The sequence below is a fragment of the Kluyveromyces marxianus genome, chromosome 4 (assembly GCF_001417885.1).
Source record: "Kluyveromyces marxianus DMKU3-1042 DNA, complete genome, chromosome 4".
Classification (NCBI taxonomy): Eukaryota; Fungi; Ascomycota; class Saccharomycetes; order Saccharomycetales; family Saccharomycetaceae; genus Kluyveromyces; species Kluyveromyces marxianus.
The window spans coordinates 400,230-420,091 of record NC_036028.1 but is presented as its reverse complement, the minus strand read 5'-3'; the positions used below and the strand labels follow the sequence as shown (position 1 = coordinate 420,091).

Here is a 19,862-nt window from a genome sequence, read left to right as displayed (position 1 = left end):
CCATGAAATAAAAGAACTAAAAAGGGCAACTGCATATCGATTTGAGGTTCCGTATCTCTAGACATTCCACATCATGTTAAGCAAATTGGAACATTTACGATAACATGACAGAAAAGCTGGTTGTGCCCTTTTGCTACTGCAACATGGATGGTGCGTGTCCTTTCAATATTTGTAAGCCATCATCGTCCGAAATTAACAGGTAAAATATACATAAAATATATAATATATAATACATAAAAAAAAAAAAAGGTTTTGGCAGCATAATGTATTTCAACTAACTCATCAGCAAAAGACGTGAAAGTCTAATTGGAAGTAACGATACCATAAATAACACAAGTACGTGCGCATTAAACTCTTCTCGTTGGCTTAGTAAAATGGGTCAGTCTGAAAGAGCAGCTTTGATAGCATTTGCTTCGCGAAACACTACAGAGTGTTGGTTATGTCGTGACAAAGAAGGGTTTGGGCCAATATCGTATTATGGCGACTTTACGGTCTGCTTTATTGATGGCGTGCTTTTAAACTTTGCTGCTTTGTTCATGCTAATATTTGGTACATACCAGGTAGTTAAATTGAGCAAAAAGGAGCATCCCGGGATTAAATATAGGCGCGATTGGTTATTGTTCTCAAGAATTACTCTAGTAGGGTGTTTCCTCTTGTTTACTTCAATGGCTGCCTATTACTCGAGTGAAAAGCATGAAAGTATTGCCTTGACATCGCAGTATACTCTCACGCTTATGTCGATCTTTGTGGCCTTAATGCTCCACTGGGTTGAGTATCATAGGTCGCGCATATCAAATGGTATTGTGCTTTTCTACTGGTTATTTGAGACGCTTTTCCAGGGCTCTAAGTGGGTGAATTTCAGTATAAGGCATGCTTATAACTTGAATCATGAATGGCCAGTCTCTTATAGTGTTTATATCTTGACGATATTTCAAACTATATCCGCGTTCATGATTTTGATACTTGAAGCAGGTTTTGAAAAGCCTTTACCATCGTACCAGAGAGTCATTGAATCTTATTCAAAGCAAAAGAGAAATCCTGTAGATAACTCTCATATCTTTCAGAGACTAAGTTTCAGCTGGATGACCGAATTGATGAAGACTGGTTACAAGAAATATCTCACAGAGCAAGATTTGTATAAATTACCGAAGAGTTTTGGTGCTAAAGAAATCTCGCATAAGTTTTCTGAACGTTGGCAATATCAACTAAAACACAAGGCCAATCCATCTTTAGCATGGGCCTTGTTAAGTACCTTTGGTGGAAAGATTTTATTAGGTGGTATTTTCAAAGTTGCCTATGATATTTTACAATTCACCCAGCCTCAATTGCTAAGAATTTTGATTAAGTTTGTCTCAGACTACACTTCTACTCCAGAACCTCAATTACCATTAGTCAGAGGTGTTATGTTGTCAATTGCTATGTTTGTGGTTAGTGTGGTTCAAACCTCTATTTTACATCAATACTTCCTAAATGCATTTGACACAGGTATGCATATTAAGAGCGGTATGACATCCGTTATCTATCAAAAAGCGTTAGTCCTATCAAGCGAAGCTTCAGCCTCGTCATCGACTGGTGATATAGTTAACTTGATGAGTGTTGATGTTCAAAGATTGCAAGATTTGACTCAATGGGGACAAATTATATGGTCAGGTCCTTTCCAAATCATTCTATGTTTGGTTTCTTTATACAAACTTTTAGGGCCATGTATGTGGGTTGGTGTTATAATTATGATTATAATGATCCCGATTAATTCTGTAATTGTCAGAATTCAAAAGAAGCTCCAAAAGATTCAAATGAAGAATAAGGATGAAAGAACTAGAGTAACATCTGAAATTTTAAATAACATAAAATCTTTGAAAGTTTACGGATGGGAGATTCCTTACAAGGCTAAATTAGATCATGTCAGAAACGATAAGGAGCTAAAGAATTTGAAAAAAATGGGTTGTACTTTAGCGTTGGCTAGTTTCCAATTCAATATTGTTCCATTTTTGGTGTCATGTTCCACATTTGCTGTTTTTGTGTTTACCGAAGATAGGCCACTATCTACCGACCTTGTGTTTCCGGCATTGACTCTATTTAATCTTTTGTCATTCCCTCTTGCGGTTGTGCCTAACGCCATCTCCTCTTTCATCGAGGCGTCTGTTTCTGTTAACAGATTGTACGCATTCCTAACTAATGAAGAGTTGCAAACTGATGCCGTTCATAGGGAACCAAAGGTAAATAATATCGGTGATGAAGGTGTAAAAGTATCTGACGCTACATTCTTATGGCAACGTAAGCCAGAGTACAAGGTGGCATTAAAGAACATCAACTTCTCTGCGAAGAAAGGTGAACTTACATGTATTGTTGGAAAAGTTGGAAGTGGTAAAAGTGCTTTAATACAAAGTTTATTAGGTGATTTGATTAGAGTGAAGGGATATGCCGCTGTTCATGGTAGCGTTGCTTATGTCTCCCAAGTCGCATGGATTATGAATGGAACTGTTAAAGACAATATTATCTTTGGTCATAAGTATGATCCAGAATTTTATGAACTAACCATCAAAGCTTGTGCTTTGGCTATTGATCTATCTATGTTACCAGATGGTGATCAAACATTGGTTGGTGAAAAGGGTATATCTTTATCAGGTGGTCAAAAAGCTAGATTATCTTTAGCTCGTGCAGTATATGCTCGTGCAGACACCTACCTTCTCGATGATCCATTAGCTGCCGTTGACGAACATGTTGCGAAGCATTTAATAGAACATGTGTTAGGTCCACATGGGTTATTGCATTCTAAAACTAAAGTGTTGGCTACAAACAAGATCAGTGTTCTCTCAATTGCAGATTCCATCACCTTGATGGAAAACGGTGAAATCATTCAGCAGGGAACCTATGAAGAGACCAACAATACTACAGACTCACCTCTATCCAAGCTCATCAGCGAGTTTGGTAAGAAAGGAAAAGCAACACCTTCCCAATCTACTACTTCCTTGACAAAGTTAGCTACTAGTGATTTGGGATCATCCTCTGACTCGAAGGTATCCGATGTTTCTATTGATGTGAGTCAATTAGATACAGAAAATTTAACAGAAGCAGAAGAATTGAAGTCGTTAAGAAGAGCTTCGATGGCAACACTTGGTTCTATTGGGTTTGACGATGATGAAAACATTGCAAGACGGGAACATAGAGAACAAGGAAAAGTCAAATGGGATATATATATGGAATACGCTCGGGCTTGTAACCCACGCAGTGTCTGTGTCTTCTTGTTTTTCATTGTTCTTTCAATGTTATTGTCGGTTCTCGGTAACTTTTGGTTGAAACACTGGTCTGAGGTTAACACTGGTGAGGGATACAATCCACACGCTGCTAGATATTTGTTGATTTACTTTGCTTTGGGTGTAGGATCTGCTCTTGCTACTTTAATTCAGACTATTGTTTTGTGGGTATTCTGTACTATTCATGGCTCTCGTTATCTACATGATGCTATGGCCACTAGTGTGTTGAAAGCTCCTATGTCATTCTTCGAAACAACTCCTATTGGTAGAATTTTGAATAGATTCTCGAATGATATTTACAAAGTCGATGAAGTGCTAGGTAGGACATTCTCTCAATTTTTCGCAAATGTTGTCAAGGTTTCTTTCACCATCATAGTTATTTGTATGGCAACTTGGCAATTCATTTTCATAATCTTGCCTTTGAGTGTGTTGTATATTTACTACCAACAGTACTACCTAAGAACTTCGAGAGAGTTGCGTCGTCTCGATTCTGTTACCAGATCACCTATCTATGCCCACTTCCAAGAAACATTAGGAGGGCTCACAACAATTAGAGGTTACTCTCAGCAAACCAGATTTGTCCATATTAATCAGACAAGGGTCGATAATAATATGAGCGCCTTTTATCCAAGTGTCAATGCCAATCGTTGGTTAGCCTTTAGACTTGAATTTATCGGTTCTATCATCATTCTAGGATCCTCTATGTTAGCTGTCATTAGACTTGGTAATGGGACATTAACGGCTGGTATGATAGGTTTGTCTTTAAGTTTCGCTTTGCAAATAACACAATCTTTGAATTGGATTGTTAGAATGACTGTTGAAGTTGAGACTAATATCGTCAGTGTTGAAAGAATAAAGGAATATGCGGAATTGAAGAGTGAGGCTCCTTACATTATTGAAGATCATAGACCTCCAGCTTCGTGGCCAGAAAAGGGTGATGTTAAATTTGTGAATTATAGCACACGTTACAGACCAGAGTTAGAATTGATATTGAAGGATATCAATTTGCATATTTTACCAAAAGAAAAAATTGGTATCGTTGGTCGGACGGGTGCTGGTAAGTCATCATTAACCCTTGCTTTGTTCAGAATCATTGAGGCGGCTTCTGGTCATATAATCATTGATGGTATCCCTATTGATTCTATTGGCTTGGCAGACTTAAGACATAGATTATCGATCATCCCTCAGGATTCTCAGATTTTTGAAGGTACTATAAGGGAGAATATTGATCCAAGTAAGCAGTATACTGACGAACAGATTTGGGACGCTCTTGAGCTATCACATTTGAAGAATCATGTTAAGAATATGGGACCAGATGGATTGGAGACAATGCTATCAGAGGGAGGTGGCAATTTGAGTGTAGGGCAAAGACAACTTATGTGTCTAGCTCGTGCATTACTAATCTCGAGTAAGATTTTAGTATTGGATGAAGCCACAGCTGCGGTAGATGTTGAAACCGATCAATTGATTCAAAAGACAATTAGAGAAGCCTTCAAGGAAAGAACAATTTTGACAATTGCTCACAGAATAAACACTATTATGGACAGTGATAGAATTATAGTTTTAGATAAGGGTAGAGTTACAGAATTCGACACTCCAGCAAACTTGTTGAATAAGAAGGATTCTATCTTTTACTCTCTTTGTGTTGAAGCTGGATTAGCTGAATAAAGAGACGAATGGTTCAGCGGTTCTTACTAGGAGCTAAGAATGTTATGTTGTTTTATAACTAATCATTTATAAGTATATCGTTGGTTCAAGTAAATTTAAATTCTTACTTCAATGAATCCATTTGTAATTATGACAGTCTTAGCAATATTCAGCTAATGCTGGATTCGCCTTAGAAGAAGAAGGAGGCAAGATATGGTTGGAGTGGGAGGAAAAGGAAGGAGTCTCTATACAGAGTCTATTTCAATTCAAAGGTGTAATTTGATATAGAACAATGAGATACCGAATAGCAACGATAGTTTTGTATTTTACAAATTTGAACTATTCGAATTTGGTTACATATTGATCTGCTTGGTTAGCAAGATTTGTCAGTGTTTCGTTTGCAGGGTCAGGTCCGATAGAGAATGAATGGTTTGAGTTTGAGTGCGAATTGGCATTTGATGGGACGGCGAGCTCCCCTGGAGACACCTGGACTTGAGGAGCTTGAGCCTGTGTGAGCGTTTGTTGTTGTTGTTGTTGCTGCTGCTGTTGCTGTTGCTGCTGCTGCTGTGTTTGAGCCTGTGACTGAGTTTGCGACTGAGGTTGCTGCTGTTGTTGTTGCTTAGTGGCAGCCTCCGCGGCGGCGGCAGTAGCAGCTGCTACCTGGTCATCGAAGGTAGCATTAGTATTAATTTGTGGATCTCCGATTTGATGGAAGTCCAAGATTTCGGAGTACATCATTACACGCCAGGTATCGACAGGCAAGTCAGCATCGTTGAAATTCCAATCGAACTTAGCCTCGGCGATAGGTTCGTCTGTTGGGTCGTGGTACGGAGAAAGGTAAGGGTGTGCCAAAGCGTCTGCCGCTGTGATTCTCTTCTTTGGATCGAAAACTAGCATTTTCTCGAGGAGGTCGATAGCCTCTGGTTCTAGATTCTGGAATCTGGTGCTGAATGGTACTGGGTCTCTATGAGGTAGCGAGGTGACGAATTTAAGGGTGTTTTCCGAGCAAATGGTGTCTATAACGTCTTTAGGAGGTGAACCTAGCAAGTCGGTGATGATGGAGAATTGGTGGACGTGATCCTTACCTGGGAACAAAGGCTTACCCTCGATCATCTCAGCAAAGATACAACCAGCAGACCAAATGTCGACTTCGACGTTATACTTCTGCCAAGTAAGCATAATTTCTGGGGCTCTATAGTAACGAGTGGACACGTACCCGGTCATTTGAGGATCCTGAATTCTAGCAAGACCGAAATCACAGATTTTTAGGTCGCAGTTTTCGTTGATTAAAATGTTAGAGGGCTTCAAATCTCTGTGAATAACACCTGCTGAATGAACGTACTTCAAACCTCTTAGTATCTGGTATAGGAAATACTGCACAAACTGTTTTTCCAAAGGACGAGTCTGTAGTAATCTATGGAGATCTGTCCCTTGCAACTCCGTGACAAAGTAAATGTCTTCCAATGGAGATAAGAAGATGTCTTCCAAGCATATCAAGTTTTCGTGTCTCAAGTGCTTCAACAATTTGAGCTCCCTGTAGGTTCTCTTGGCCAGCACAGACGTAGAAAACGGTTTCATGATCTTCTTGATAGCCACAGGCTGGTTGGTTAGCGTATCCGTGGCCGAACAAACCAAACCAAAGGCACCCATACCTACAGGATTCAAGTTCGTGTACCGGTTTGTGATTTCAAAAACCGTACCAAAAATCTGGGTTCTAATAAACTCTTCATTAGACATGGCGGATAAAATGGTACTATTACGTATTGGTTATTCTTCTTCTTCTTATTACTATTATTGTTGTTATTGTTATTAGTATTACTATTAGAGTGTACTCTGAGAAAGGAACGACTCTATTATTTCGAAGAAAGTTCGGGGATGCAGGGCTTCGAAATGCGATCCAAGAGTAATCTATTCTTTTCGTACCTTACCAGTATTAAACACTCTCTCAATCACTTACCAGCCGAAAGAAACTGCCTGTCAAATCCCTAGTTCGCTTGTTTTACACACATATAGACATAGAACTAAATCTTATTACGAATTACATGTTGTATTCTATTTTCAGTTTTAAGAATTTTTCTGCAGAGGGCCATTTTTTTTTTGGGAGGTGCGGGTAACACAACAAGAACCAACAACCAGCCAGGCTCTCTCTAGCTAGCTCTAGCTAGCTCTAGCTGGCTGGCTGTATAACAGACAAGGCGGCGCGGCGCGCCTCAAGATCTTGTTATGATTGGTGAGAACAACAGGACAGAAGATGGGGATTCCTGGAGCCAGTCAGTCCCAGAGACCCTATTTTGTCGTCGTTTAAGGGCAGACAGCAGCCAGCAGACAGCTAGCTCTTAGCCGAAGCCACGGCCAAAGCCGACTCCGACTACGACTAATACAGCAGTGAGTGTGTAGGTATGTGTATAACAGACACATAGGATGGAGATGGCTCCTCGAGCCAGCGTTACCCGGATACCCGGATACCCGAATATTTTGTTTCTTTCTTAACCATCCGGTATCCGGGTAACTTTTTATACATACATTGAATATCCAGATAGCGACATCACGTGCCAGAAAGGGTCTTCTTCTTGGTTGCCATTGTGTTACCCTTCTCAGCATAGTACAAGCAGCAAAGTGCTACGGCTGTGCCAGAACACAATGGGAAGAGGGAAGAGGGAAGAGAAGGGCTAGACCTGTACACTCTTTCCCCTTGGAGAGAAGAGTTAATCTCTCTCTCTCTCTCTGTTTGCGTTATCTGTTCCTGTGTGGTGGTAGACCGTATGTATCGACTCTATCTATCTCTATATCTTGCACGTTTCCTAGCTTTTCCACGCTTTTCCACATATCCTTGCTAATCAACAATCATCACTTTACGATCTTCAAAGTGACTTTCTAGATCAGAAAGAATGAATGAATCTGGACAGTTACTTCTTCCAACTATGTTTACGTATCTTGTAAAAAATGTAAACAGAAAAAAACGAAAAAAGAGAGAGGAAAAAAAAAAAAAAAAAAAGAGAGGGCAGAGATCATCGATCCCTGAAAGGGGTGACTGCGCTAACCAGCGGGTGACCAGCGAGCGGAATATTCCACGTACACGCAGGCATGCATAGTTGCCTGGCTGGGCCTGGCTAGATCCAGCTGGGCCCGGCTGGCCCAGTTAAGCAAGTGTTACTAGTTAGTTAGTTAGTTAGTGTGTTAGTGTGTTAGCTAGTTAATATGCACGTGACCATGATCCCCCCCTTTGTAAACGTTGTAAACGTTGTAAACGCTGCCAAATGACTAAGGCATTGCATAAACTAGGCGTGATGTCGCGATGGATGGCACAAAGTGGTAGGCTAGAGAATTTGGGAAGCAGAAAGGGGAGGGGGTCCTCGTGGTCTCGCACAGATCTGCCACTAGACCTCCTGGCCTCTGGGCCGCAAATGACACCAACATAACCGACGTTGCTTGGGGTAACCCCTGAAAAGGGACCCAACCCACTCCACTTGATATCAACGCCAAGTAGAGGACGAGAGGTCATAACTGCGCTATGTACTACTACACTAACTAGGCCAGTTACATTGCTCGCACGGCTAGTACGGCACACATACCACGGTTCGCGCGCCGTACAATACAAACAAACAAATTACACAAACGCCATCACAGCGGGCCCAAGGAGCATATTCCACAGAACACACACACCCTCATTAGTCCCGTTTTGTTCTCTCGACCTTCGATATACTTTCGGTCTTGGGTCTTGGGTCTGACTTCGGCCTACAAAAATTTGTTCTAGCCTTATTCGCGACCTTAAAAATAGAAGTTTTGTAAACAAACAAAGCTACGACCGGAGGAAAAAACACACAGGAACCCCTAGCTGCGTGAACCAGGAAAGCGAGAGAATTATATTGATTGATTGATTGACTGACTGACTGAGTGCACGCAATGTGTGGAGAAAAGTATCATCTACATAGTTTACGTCAAGGGCATAGAGCAAGCAGAAGTAGAAACAACATATTGCACTCACAGGCAAACCGCCGCCGTACCGTGCCGTGTAATTTTTTTTATTTTATTTTATTTTGATTATGGGATGGGACCATATTACTCCATTTGAGGATCGTGGGTCCTAAAACCAAGAATATGCGAATTGCAATTACAGAGAAACCACGATCCTCCTTATCGTCGTAGCTTGCAAAATAGGGCCTTCCTTACCCATAGGGTATGCCACCAAGTTTTCTTTAGCTGGTAAGAAACCTTGCAGTGGATGGGTCGCTAGCCCTGCTAACCGATAACAACAAGCACTAAAACTAAAAACTTAACTTAACTAACCTACTCTAAAATTAACAAAACAGGACAAAACAAAACAATACAGTACACGGCACGCGAACCTCTTTTTCTCCTTTTCCTGCCCCCGCCACACCGAAAAACACTGGTTTCTGCACCAAGCAACAGGCAACACACACGGACCTAGCTAGAAAAACAGTCTTGTTCAGCTGGCTACCACCGCTACCACCGCCATTAGTAGTAACTAACTAAGTATGCAATATGTAAAAATGTAAGCCAAAAGGGAACAACAACAATAGTAAAAAAAAAAAAAAAAACCCACTGGTAAATGCAGTTGGAAATGTTTTCTCCTCGGAAAACCACGCAGTGTGAATGGACTTTCGAGAGTGTTGTTAAATCCTGCGAGATTTCTGGTATTTGTGGTAAAAGCATGTAAAGTTGTATACTGAATTTGTACGCAGTTTCTAAGGCATTTCTTCTTGTGCACAAGAGCAAAAGAAAAAAAGCAAAATTTATGAAATGACGAAAAACTACAAAAAATAAAAAATAAAAAAAAATAAGACGTATTATTTTTGGTGGACACGCAGACCACGGCGTGCAAAGCAAGTTGTTTTTGTTTTTTCTAATTGGGCAGTTGGGAAACGGTGAAAACTGTGAAGAAAAAAAACAACATTTTTCTTTCTTTATGCAATACCAATTTGGAAATCTCGCGGCCGTGCGTGTTTTCTAGGGCGGGTGGGATTTTTTGACAAATTTAGAAAAGATGCCACCAGAAATAACTTTTTTTAGATAGTGTTTTTTTTTCTAGTTGTTGTTGCTAGAGATCTTTTTCAGAAACGGAACGAAACGAAAAAGGAGACCTGTGGGTGGTGGCGATAGATTACCAGATGGTCGAGAAATTTTTTTTTTGAGTATATATACAGGGGGTACGTTTCAGAATTTTGAAAACCTATTCTTCCTTCTCCTTAACTCTTTTATTATAATTATTATATTATTCATTTTAGACTTAAAAAACCATAGAATAATATTCTTCAGTCACTCGCTTAAACACAAATCAAAAATGCAATTCTCTACTGTCGCCACTTTCGCTGCTGTCGCCGCCGTTGCCTCCGCTCAAAACATCACCACTGCCACTGCTACTGAAAACGCTACCACCTTGGTCACTATCACTTCTTGTTCCGAAGACAAGTGCCACGAATCCGTTTCCCCAGCTTTGGTCTCTACTGCTACCGTCACCGTCAACGACGTCATCACTGAATACACCACCTGGTGCCCACTAACCGCCACCACTGAAGCTGGTGTCCCAAAGAACACCACCGTTTCTCCAGCTCCAAAGCCAACCACCACCCAATCTCAATCTGAGTACACTGGTGCTGCTGCTAAGGCTTTCCCAGCTGCTGGTGCTTTGGTCGCCGGTGCTGCCGCTTTGTTGTTGTAAGTTCCTTATTGATGATTTTAAATCTATGAAAATTGGGGAAAGCATTTTGGAAATTTTGATTTAAAAAGTGATGGTTTTTCAACTAATCAATAAGCGAAATACTCCCACAATTTTTCGATTGTAGGTTTATCTTTCATTACTAAATAGTGGAAATACCACCAACAATACCAATATATGAATTATCTATATGGAAAATCAATTTTTACCATTCTGGCTTTTCTCTAGTTTTTATTTTTTTCTTTAAACAAATCTTTAATAATACTTATTTTCTAATCAACATATTTCAGCAGACTTTTTTCAGGCAGACTCGCTTTTTTGTTTTTTGTTTTTGATTTTTTGTTTTTGTTTTTACAAAAAAAATTTGAATAAACAAACAAAAGGGCTTTCTACTTTTTCTTTTATTCGCAATGGTCTTTTCTGGAGGAGAGGGCGGGTTTCTTTCCTTCCTTTCTTCTTGCTTGGACCTTTGTTAGGTATTTTTTTCGGGTGTCGATGAGGATATAATTAATATGGAGGAGGGTATGTTTTTGTTATGCGGGATTTTGTGTGTGAACTAACATCAAGGGATAACCACAATCTGAGATTGCCCAGTTTTCCCTTACGTTTCGTTTCGCTCATCCCGATCTCCCGTTGTTAACTTTGACGTTTCATATGCCCCCTTCCGTTTTGGTCGAATTTTCCCCCATCGATTTCTTGTTTTTTTTTCTTTCCATTTTCTTCCAGTCTAGAATTGGATTTGGTTTGGTTTAGGTAATAAAAAATTAAAAAAAAGACTTACACTTGGGACTTTCTTCACTCACTAGGGTATTTTTTAGGGAAGTGAGTATCCGTATCTATGCTACAGATGCAATACATTTTGAAAGATTCGCCCTTGAAAAAGGGTTTCTTTCACTTTCCATACATTTTACTGCTGTTGAGGAAGAAAGGGATCCCATGAGTTAAACTTTTGGTTCATTTTCGTCGTATTAATTTCACTATAGAATTATTTTGTCATTTATATTTTCTATCTAAAATTTAGATTAAAATCCTTTTTCTTCGTTCTTGGATGTCAAACTTGGGATGGGTCTGGCGTTGGGGGCTCTGTCACGGCCTGTCGCAGCACGTAAGACTAGCTAGCTAACCAACCAACCGATTTTTTTTGGACGGGGAATGCTGACATTAGACTAAGAATCTTTATTTTCTTTAACCAAACTATACATATAATAAAACGTTACGTAAACTTTACCTTAAGGCAGCGCCCCAAGGCCCCGCCTATAACTTGCGCAATTGGTCCAAAGCGTTGTCGACAGAAGAAACAGTGACTTCGGAAGCTGGCTTCTCTTCAACAGCCTTGTAGATGATCTCACCGTCCTTGGCTATCACCAAGTATCTGCTGGCCCAGTAAACACCATCACCAATTGGCAATGCGTAGCCCAAAGATTGGGAGAACTTGGCACCAGAATCGGTAATGAACTTGATCTTATCAGTGTCCTTGACACCCAACTTCTTGGCCCATGCGTTGTTGGCAAATGGATTGTCGGCAGTGACAACGAAAACTTGGGAGGCACCAGCCTTCACTAATTCGTCCAACTTCTCAACGTAACCTGGAATGTGCGAGATAGAACATGTTGGAGAAAAGGCTGCTGGGGCACCTGTGATAACAATTGGTCCCTTGAACTCAGAGAAACTGGTCTCAACTGGGAAGGTACAGGCTTCAGTTCCTTCTTGGGAAGGAATGATTCTGACGTATTGGAACTTGGTTTCTGGTAATTTAGTAGACATCGTTAACTAGCTATTTTTCCGGGTTCGGGTACTGGATTAACTGCTTGCTATCGTTCATACATTAAACACATATTCTATAAACGTCCTGTCCAACCGAATTGGCATAGTCCAACTATGCCCTCTCTTTATATACAAATACGAACAACCTTAACCGGTTCATATGCACACGGGTAAAGAAGGACACACATACACACACACACAAAATGCCTCCAACTTGCATTCGTGCCCTACATCTTTGCTTGCCTGCTTCTCGCACCGCCCTGCCTTCCCTCTTCATTATGTAACCAACAACGCACACACACACCCTTTCCAACCCTGCAACTACTGGCAGCAACCTTTTTTTTTTTTTTTTTTTTTTTTTTCTTCACTACTTGGTTTTTCCCTCGTTTTTCCCGTTTTGCTGCGTCGTCGTCCCAACTAGTGGCATCTCGTTTTGATTAACAATCCAACAGCATTAATTACATTTGCATTTGCCCATACTTTCTAGACCCACTGGACAACCTCAGTGAGAGCTGCCTTTTGCAGTCGCAAACGAATTCAGGAAGCTGGCACAACAAAAGTGCCACCGTGTGATGCGCAATTAAATAATAGTAACTAAATTTTTACCTTGTCCACCTTCAAGACGTGGCGGAAGCGGTTTCTGTCATTCTTGCTGCTGCTGCTGCTACTGCTGCTGCCGCCTCCTCCGAATATACGGACATCAACCACAACGGGCGTACACCCTTTAGAGGCATGCAAAATACGTAATAGGTGTCACGTGTAACACATTGTTCTCCTTTTTTTTTTTTTGTTGTTGTTGTTGTTGTTGTTGCAATATCTGCTCTACTAAGTAGGTGTCTAGTGCCTAGTGTCTAGTGTCTTGACTTGTCTATCTAAGAGTATTGAGAGAATTGTCTGTCCAGTATACACTTAGATTACGCTCTTCGGGCTTAAGCCCGAAGAGTGTATCAACGAGCTTGCCGCTGAAGCGCAGGCAGGCAGATAGAGGTATGCAGCCAGTAAGCGTGTGATTTACCAGGGCCCGCTTATTCGGGCCTGCATATCGTCTCTGAAAGGCATATATATGTTAGTTAGTTAGCTTTGACTTTTGACCTTACGCAATCCAGCGCAATCTCGCTTAATCTCGCTTAGTCCCATAGGCGCTTTTTGACAGTCTTTTTAGCATTTACTACCCATACAATATTAGAAATCAAGAATTTCCGAAGACAGGCCTGGAAAAAAAAAAAAAAAACAGAGAGAGAGAGAGAGAGCAGAGAATATAAAATATGTATTACAAATTCGGCGCTGATTGGGAACTAAAAGGATTATTATTATAACTGTGGTTCCATGCAGTCGATTGTTGAGTGAGTTTTGGGTATTGCAAGTAGTAGAGGTGCTTATTATTTATACCCGAGATTGCAGTGAGCTTCTTCTTTTTTTGTAGTTAGGCGTACTCTAAGGACAAAAAGAGCAGATCCATCGATCGATCGTTTCTTTGTATTATATTCATCTTAGTTCCAAGTTGCAAAAGACAGACCTAGTCCCCGAAACAAGCATATTAATCAATTTGAGATGGACATTGTTGACAACAGTGAACCTATGATAAAAATCCCGGAACTCTTGCCCCACGAGAATATATACAAAATTCAGGTGGGGTCGAAGTTGTTCAAGATCAGTGGAGCGTCGCTCAGCAGCGATGGGCCCTCCTTTTTCACGGATTATTTCAACGCACAGAAGGATTCGCCGCAAGTTTTGATTCTCGACAGATCTGATAGGGTTTTCGAGAACATCATGAACCACTTGCAAGGGTATCCGTTGTCTGTGTTGGACGAAAGAGATTTCATTACGTTGTTTTTGGACTCGTTGTACTATAGGTTACCCAGGTTAAAGAGGATGCTACAGAAGTACGACTACTACTTTATTAATATTGGCGGCAAGCACTTCAAGTTCTCGAAGAGTCTTTTTGATAGGCCCGGAGATTCTCCCAATTACTTTAACCTACTAATTGACGCGATGTTGGTTGATGTGGAAAATGTATTTCACGAAAAGCAGATGATCAGACCTCCATCCCATTTCATCCCATTTGTGACCAGATCGAGTGTGCTATTCCAAGAGATCCTAAACCTTTTGACAGATGATGATTACGTCGTGCCATCTCACATCTCCATTAGTAATCTCTTGAAAGAATGTAAGTTTTACTGCTTGCTCAACTTGCAACAAAGATTGATTCCACATAGAATCACCAGAAACCCATTTTGCAAACGTGAAGAGATTACCATGAAATTACACCATCTCAGAAGAACAGGAATAAAATTGTTAGCTCAGGATACCGATATCAAGGCCTGCGAAATACGCAGTGATTCAGAGTCTTCAGAAGATTTGTACCTGTGTCCACAAAAGAAGAGAAAGTTGGAAGCATCTCCTGCTGAGTGGGATATGGTGTCTTACCAGCGCCCCTATGTCGATAAGGAACCAAGAGATTTGATTGTTCAGTTCGATGCCACTGAAATGACACTTTTCTTTAATAAGAGAATGAAAACAATTCATGTCCAGGTGGCCAACGAAAATGATTGCCATATCTTGAAGAATCTTTTAGCCGACATAAATAGAAAGCACAACATTGAAGACTCTTCCTTCCAGTTCCCTCAATTCCAGGGTTACGTTTTTATCACCTGCATTACAATGGCAGACTTGACCGTCAACGGATTGCCTTGTAAAAACTTGTGCTCTAAAATTGACGAGATAAAAACCAACGAACAGATTTTCGATTTCTGTAATAGAGATGGAATGATGCCAGGTTTATCATTACACGTAATCGGTCCATCATTATGGCGTATTGGCGTTAAAGATCAGCATATCATCCTACTTCCTTTGAAACTAAACTGTATTTCTAATCTGAGACAATTTAACATGAACTTGCAGTTTCTCTGACTGCGTCTTTTTTTTTTACCCTATTATCCTGTTTGTCATGCTACAAATTTCTCCATCTATTTAATTTTGGTTTATTTCTTCCCTTTCAACTGCTGCATCGTGTCAGTCAATAGAATAACTTCAGTGGCTATTTTATTCCGTACAGGCACTCATTAGACGTCTTTTTTCGTAGGTTTGTATTATTATTATTATTATTATTACTAGTATTTATTGTACCTTATTCCTTGTAGCATTTTTTTTTTTTTTTTTGTTTAAGTTTTTGATAACTTTTGATACAATGGGGGTTCGAACTCAAAAATTAAAAATAATGCAATATAATCAAGCAGAACGATGAGAGAATGTAATTTTAAAGCAAAGCGCACAAGCGGTACGCCCCTTATTATTCTTGAACCTTATACAATATCATAATTCTTCTACTTCTCATGATCAAAAAAAAAATAGTAAATCTCTTTGTAAAACGGTTCATCCTTATGCAGGGGAACTGCTGATCATCTCTGTATTGTTTCAAATTGACCAAATGTCTGCAACACCACGAAGGGTATCACAGACAAATTCTATTAAGTTGAAAATTCCACCATATTACCCCATAGTATCACGTGCCATATTAAATTTGTGCTGACTTATCATTTATAATAGCCGATGAGTTGCAGGACTTACACTGCCTACTTAATAACTTCTGTCGATCATTAAAATGTTCCCAACTAAACTAATAGAACTAAGATCACTGATTGCATAACTATAATCTGGGGGCATCTCAGAGGTTGTGTAATTCACAATGTTACACCTTTTGCCTAATGAAATTTGGTTGGAAATCCTAGGCTATTTGAACCAATCTGATAAATGTTCACTAATGCTGGTATCTCATGCTGTTTATGATAAAACAGTGTCTTCGCTTTACAAAAACTTATATTTGAATGAAAGACCGATAGTAACGATACCAGAATATCCTTTTTTTGGCAACAACTGGTCTACACTTGCCTTTTCAGAACCAACTCGCTCTTCATTAAAGTTTCAATCTTTGTATAATACATTATCGAGAAATGTGGAGCTTTGCCAGCTAATTCACAAAGTTCATTGCACTTGGCATTTAAATAGAACTTTACTAACTAGATTTACAAGATTAATCTGCGAGCACGGATCCAATGTGACATATTTTGAGAACTTTCTATACATCGAGACCTTTGAAACTCTTTCAAAGTCAGCACTTGCCCCTAGACTTCAATCCTTGGACATAGTGCCGCATGCAAAACTCCCCGGGAACGCCTACGCTTCATACCTTCCAAGCGTAACTACTATGGCAAATAAATTTAACTGGTCTAACATCAAGAGTCTTACCATATACGTCGATGTACTTATGTGGTTTCCAAACTTCGTTAAATTATCTGAAAAACTACAATTAACCGAATTGTGTTTAAATCTACGGAACGACACATTTCCAGGGCTTGATCAAATTACTTCTAACAATTCTGTCGTTAAGTTCAGTGATTTATTTGATGTGAACACTTTGGAAACACTTTCAATTTTATCCTGGTATGAAGCAGAAACGTTTGATGTCTATGCAAAGTACGGATTATCAGACTTAGCTAGCTTCACAAACCTTAAAGAAGTTTCACTACTTTCCATATTCTACAACGAAGAGTTTTTAGTGTCGTTGCTTTCAAATCTCTCAACTCTAGAAAGACTCAAGTTGGATTTCATGTTCGATCATGCTTTATCCAGAAACGTTATCAATATCCTGTCTAATATCCGAACACTAAAGTATTTGGACTGCAAGTTCGATGACCTTGATGAACCTATTCTAAACATAGTAGAGCTGGATGATTTTGCTATATTTGAGCTTAATCAAATGTGCCTATGTGAAACTTGCAAAACTGTTTACAGAGATGTTATATTGAAAAAATACTTCCCTAATAAAAATGCTTTCATGATTCAAAACGCCAATGATATTCACTCCAGGCATTTCTTGAATCATATCTTCAAACTATATCCAATAATACCATACTTCCATATGATAACGACGTCGCCGTGCATTGCTTACCGCTCTCGATCTGTCGAAGAACTAGCTAAAAAGTCAAACGAATTACTTAATGACTTGTTTTACGAGTACGAATCAGATACGTCCGACACAAAAATCACTGCAGATGACATTATTTCCTTATACCATTGCATATGCCACTCTATGAAAAGGTCATTTGATTTCTTCCTCAATCTGTTTCCTCGTCTAGAAATACTAGTAATCAATGACGTACCGACAATAGTAGATCAGGAATGCGGCCAAAAATTTATGAAGCCAATATTCTACTCCTCGGGATACAAGACAAATCAAGTCTACGAGATAGTTACAGATGAGTCCTTATTCGATTGAAAATAGTGAGTAAATCACACCCACCTCTTTCTTTCTTTTGCATTGTCCAAAGCATTATTATTTTCTATGTATTATATTTTTTCTGTTTTGTATATTAAACTTATTCATTTTCTATCCTTAGTTGGCACCTTATTTCTTTCTTTTAAGATTAGACTACAAATTGTAAACAAACATAGTTCAAGACAATAATACTACAATAACATCAATAGAGAATAAGTCAGTTAATATTCTTTTGCTTTCTTTATAACTACAATTTGTTATATAGGAGTTATCATCGATAATAAAGGTAAAAGTAATGGATTCTCCTAGCAAAAAGCCACTGCAAGATATATCAAATAATGCCTCACCACCGTCATCTTCTAGTGATGAAGTTTTCAAAAGGCTTTCGATGTCTCCAACTAGGAATCATAGATTATTAGATAAACCAGCAGTACGACTCTCCCCCCAACAAAGGATACAAACTCCCAAACGACTTCCATCTCCGGACATTCTAAAACCTACACAGAGTCTTGATAGATATGATCGCCCTAAATCCAAAGTGGTAAAGATCAACGAAATAGTGTTCCCAAATTCACCAACCAAAACAACCAATGTATTAAAAAATGTGCCTGTATCTGGAGGTGATGGTTCCCTTTCAAGAATAAGGAATAGATTCAAAATTAACAATCCCAGCCCTGTAAAAATGAACTTGCTTGATAGATTGCATCAAGAAGAGAGTCCGCAGACTAAGAAAGAATTAACCACACATGATAATGACGCCAGCGTTGCTAAAGGCCTCCATCATAATTATACTAAGGGTTCCAGAGTCGAAAGGACAAATAGGAAAACTAGATCTAAAAGTGTTATGTTCAAACTACCCGAAGATCGGTTGATAGCTTTAGAATTAAATGAAATGAAGAAACTAAATAATGATCTGCTCTCAAGAGTAGCAGAACTCGAGGAGCGTGTATCTACATTGGAGAGAAAACTACCATGAGGTCTTATCTAGGGGTACTCCTATCTTCTTTTTGATGATATCCATTGCTGCGATTGCATCCTCTGAACTGTCATGTTCTCCGCCTTGAATTTTCCTACTTAACACTTCGAAGGAAAGATTTTTTAAAGAAGATTTGAACTTTCCTGCTGGGTACAGCACTGCTGTGTCTATTATTTTATCATGAACTATGCGCATGACTCGGAGATCATTATCCAAACCATGTCCAATAAGTAATGTATTCTTGTTAATCATATTGGGTCCAATATAATCTTTTTCGGTTTCGTGAATGGTTGGAGCTGAATCATCGATGTGATGAATACCACTGAATTTAGAGTTTAGATCAATTACCTCTCCTAGAGGTTTGATAACTTTGTCGTATACTATTTTTGATGTCCAGAAATCAACGATGGTCAATCGAATCATTTCATAGCCCTTAGATGTGAATGCCATTTCACAATCTAACGCTAATACATTCTCTTCCCCGTCTACATCTTTTAGTGATTTAAACGGAAGAACTTCGGATAATCGAGTGAAGTTTTCAAACTTGTAAACATGATGTGACGCTTTGCTACAACCCGCTGAAAAGTCAGAGTATGACTCTAGCGATGCCCCACAACACGGAAATTCTCGCTTTTTGCTTTCTCTATTATATACCTTCCTTTGTACATGGTACTGACAAACTGTAGGCTCCATAATCTTCGAGATGTCGAATTTTGTTTCACATCTGCAGCATTCCATAAAGTTCGAGTCTTGGTTACTCTCTGGTTCGGTATCATACATATTAACGAAAAAACCATTCCTACTTAAAGTTTCCTCGTCTAGAAGTAAGGTACGGAGTTTTTCCAGAACCGCAGACTTTTTAATTAACGATGATTTTGTATCAAGAGGTGCTCCCTTATCATCTAGATCCCCTTTGTACTTGATGATATTTCGTAGCATTACCGATGCATTGAACATATACCCTTGCTTGCTTTTCGACACTTTGGCGATTTCATGCTCCCAGCGCACAGACGTCTTTTGCGTTTCAGAATCAGCCTCTTGTTGTCGAAACTTCTTCAATTGAGTGTATATCTTTTTAACTATATCAACTCTAACTTGGTATGGCGCAGGCTGCATCTTCATATCCGAAGGACGCAGCCTCTTGTTCATCATCACATTTCTTTGCATTATATCTGTAGCAAATGCACCTACACAGTTCCTTAAAACCCTAGGATAGGACTATTATAGTACAATTGCACTTAAAGTAGCTTGAGAGCCTTGGAAATAGGA

General features: G+C 39.4%; 8 protein-coding genes across 8 annotated transcripts; 5 read left to right on the top strand and 3 right to left on the bottom strand.

The window, feature by feature from the left end:
• Positions 1 to 374: 374 nt before the first annotated feature.
• Positions 375 to 4,922, top strand: YCF1 (ATP-binding cassette glutathione S-conjugate transporter YCF1; the record flags this gene model as incomplete). The annotated part of the gene is made up of 1 exon (XM_022819463.1): positions 375 to 4,922. One exon carries the CDS (start codon positions 375 to 377, stop codon positions 4,920 to 4,922), a length of 4,548 nt encoding a protein of 1,515 aa, XP_022676026.1.
• Positions 4,923 to 5,240: 318 nt separating this feature from the next.
• HOG1 (mitogen-activated protein kinase HOG1) lies at positions 5,241 to 6,638 on the bottom strand (the record flags this gene model as incomplete). The annotated part of the gene is made up of 1 exon (XM_022819461.1): positions 5,241 to 6,638. The coding sequence occupies one exon, from the start codon at positions 6,636 to 6,638 to the stop codon at positions 5,241 to 5,243; it is 1,398 nt and encodes a 465-aa protein (XP_022676025.1).
• A 3,565-nt stretch (positions 6,639 to 10,203) lies between these two features.
• On the top strand, positions 10,204 to 10,581 carry CCW12 (Ccw12p; the record flags this gene model as incomplete). Its single annotated transcript, XM_022819460.1, has 1 exon — positions 10,204 to 10,581. One exon carries the CDS (start codon positions 10,204 to 10,206, stop codon positions 10,579 to 10,581), a length of 378 nt encoding a protein of 125 aa, XP_022676024.1.
• Positions 10,582 to 11,832: 1,251 nt separating this feature from the next.
• Positions 11,833 to 12,342, bottom strand: AHP1 (thioredoxin peroxidase AHP1; the record flags this gene model as incomplete). Its single annotated transcript, XM_022819459.1, has 1 exon — positions 11,833 to 12,342. The coding sequence occupies one exon, from the start codon at positions 12,340 to 12,342 to the stop codon at positions 11,833 to 11,835; it is 510 nt and encodes a 169-aa protein (XP_022676023.1).
• Positions 12,343 to 13,893: 1,551 nt separating this feature from the next.
• Positions 13,894 to 15,252, top strand: KLMA_40172 (uncharacterized protein; the record flags this gene model as incomplete). The annotated part of the gene is made up of 1 exon (XM_022819458.1): positions 13,894 to 15,252. The coding sequence occupies one exon, from the start codon at positions 13,894 to 13,896 to the stop codon at positions 15,250 to 15,252; it is 1,359 nt and encodes a 452-aa protein (XP_022676022.1).
• Positions 15,253 to 16,027: 775 nt separating this feature from the next.
• KLMA_40171 (uncharacterized protein) lies at positions 16,028 to 17,617 on the top strand (the record flags this gene model as incomplete). The annotated part of the gene is made up of 1 exon (XM_022819457.1): positions 16,028 to 17,617. One exon carries the CDS (start codon positions 16,028 to 16,030, stop codon positions 17,615 to 17,617), a length of 1,590 nt encoding a protein of 529 aa, XP_022676021.1.
• A 295-nt stretch (positions 17,618 to 17,912) lies between these two features.
• FIN1 (Fin1p) lies at positions 17,913 to 18,593 on the top strand (the record flags this gene model as incomplete). The annotated part of the gene is made up of 1 exon (XM_022819456.1): positions 17,913 to 18,593. One exon carries the CDS (start codon positions 17,913 to 17,915, stop codon positions 18,591 to 18,593), a length of 681 nt encoding a protein of 226 aa, XP_022676020.1.
• Positions 18,585 to 19,760, bottom strand: REX3 (RNA exonuclease; the record flags this gene model as incomplete). Its single annotated transcript, XM_022819455.1, has 1 exon — positions 18,585 to 19,760. One exon carries the CDS (start codon positions 19,758 to 19,760, stop codon positions 18,585 to 18,587), a length of 1,176 nt encoding a protein of 391 aa, XP_022676019.1.
• Positions 19,761 to 19,862: the final 102 nt, after the last annotated feature.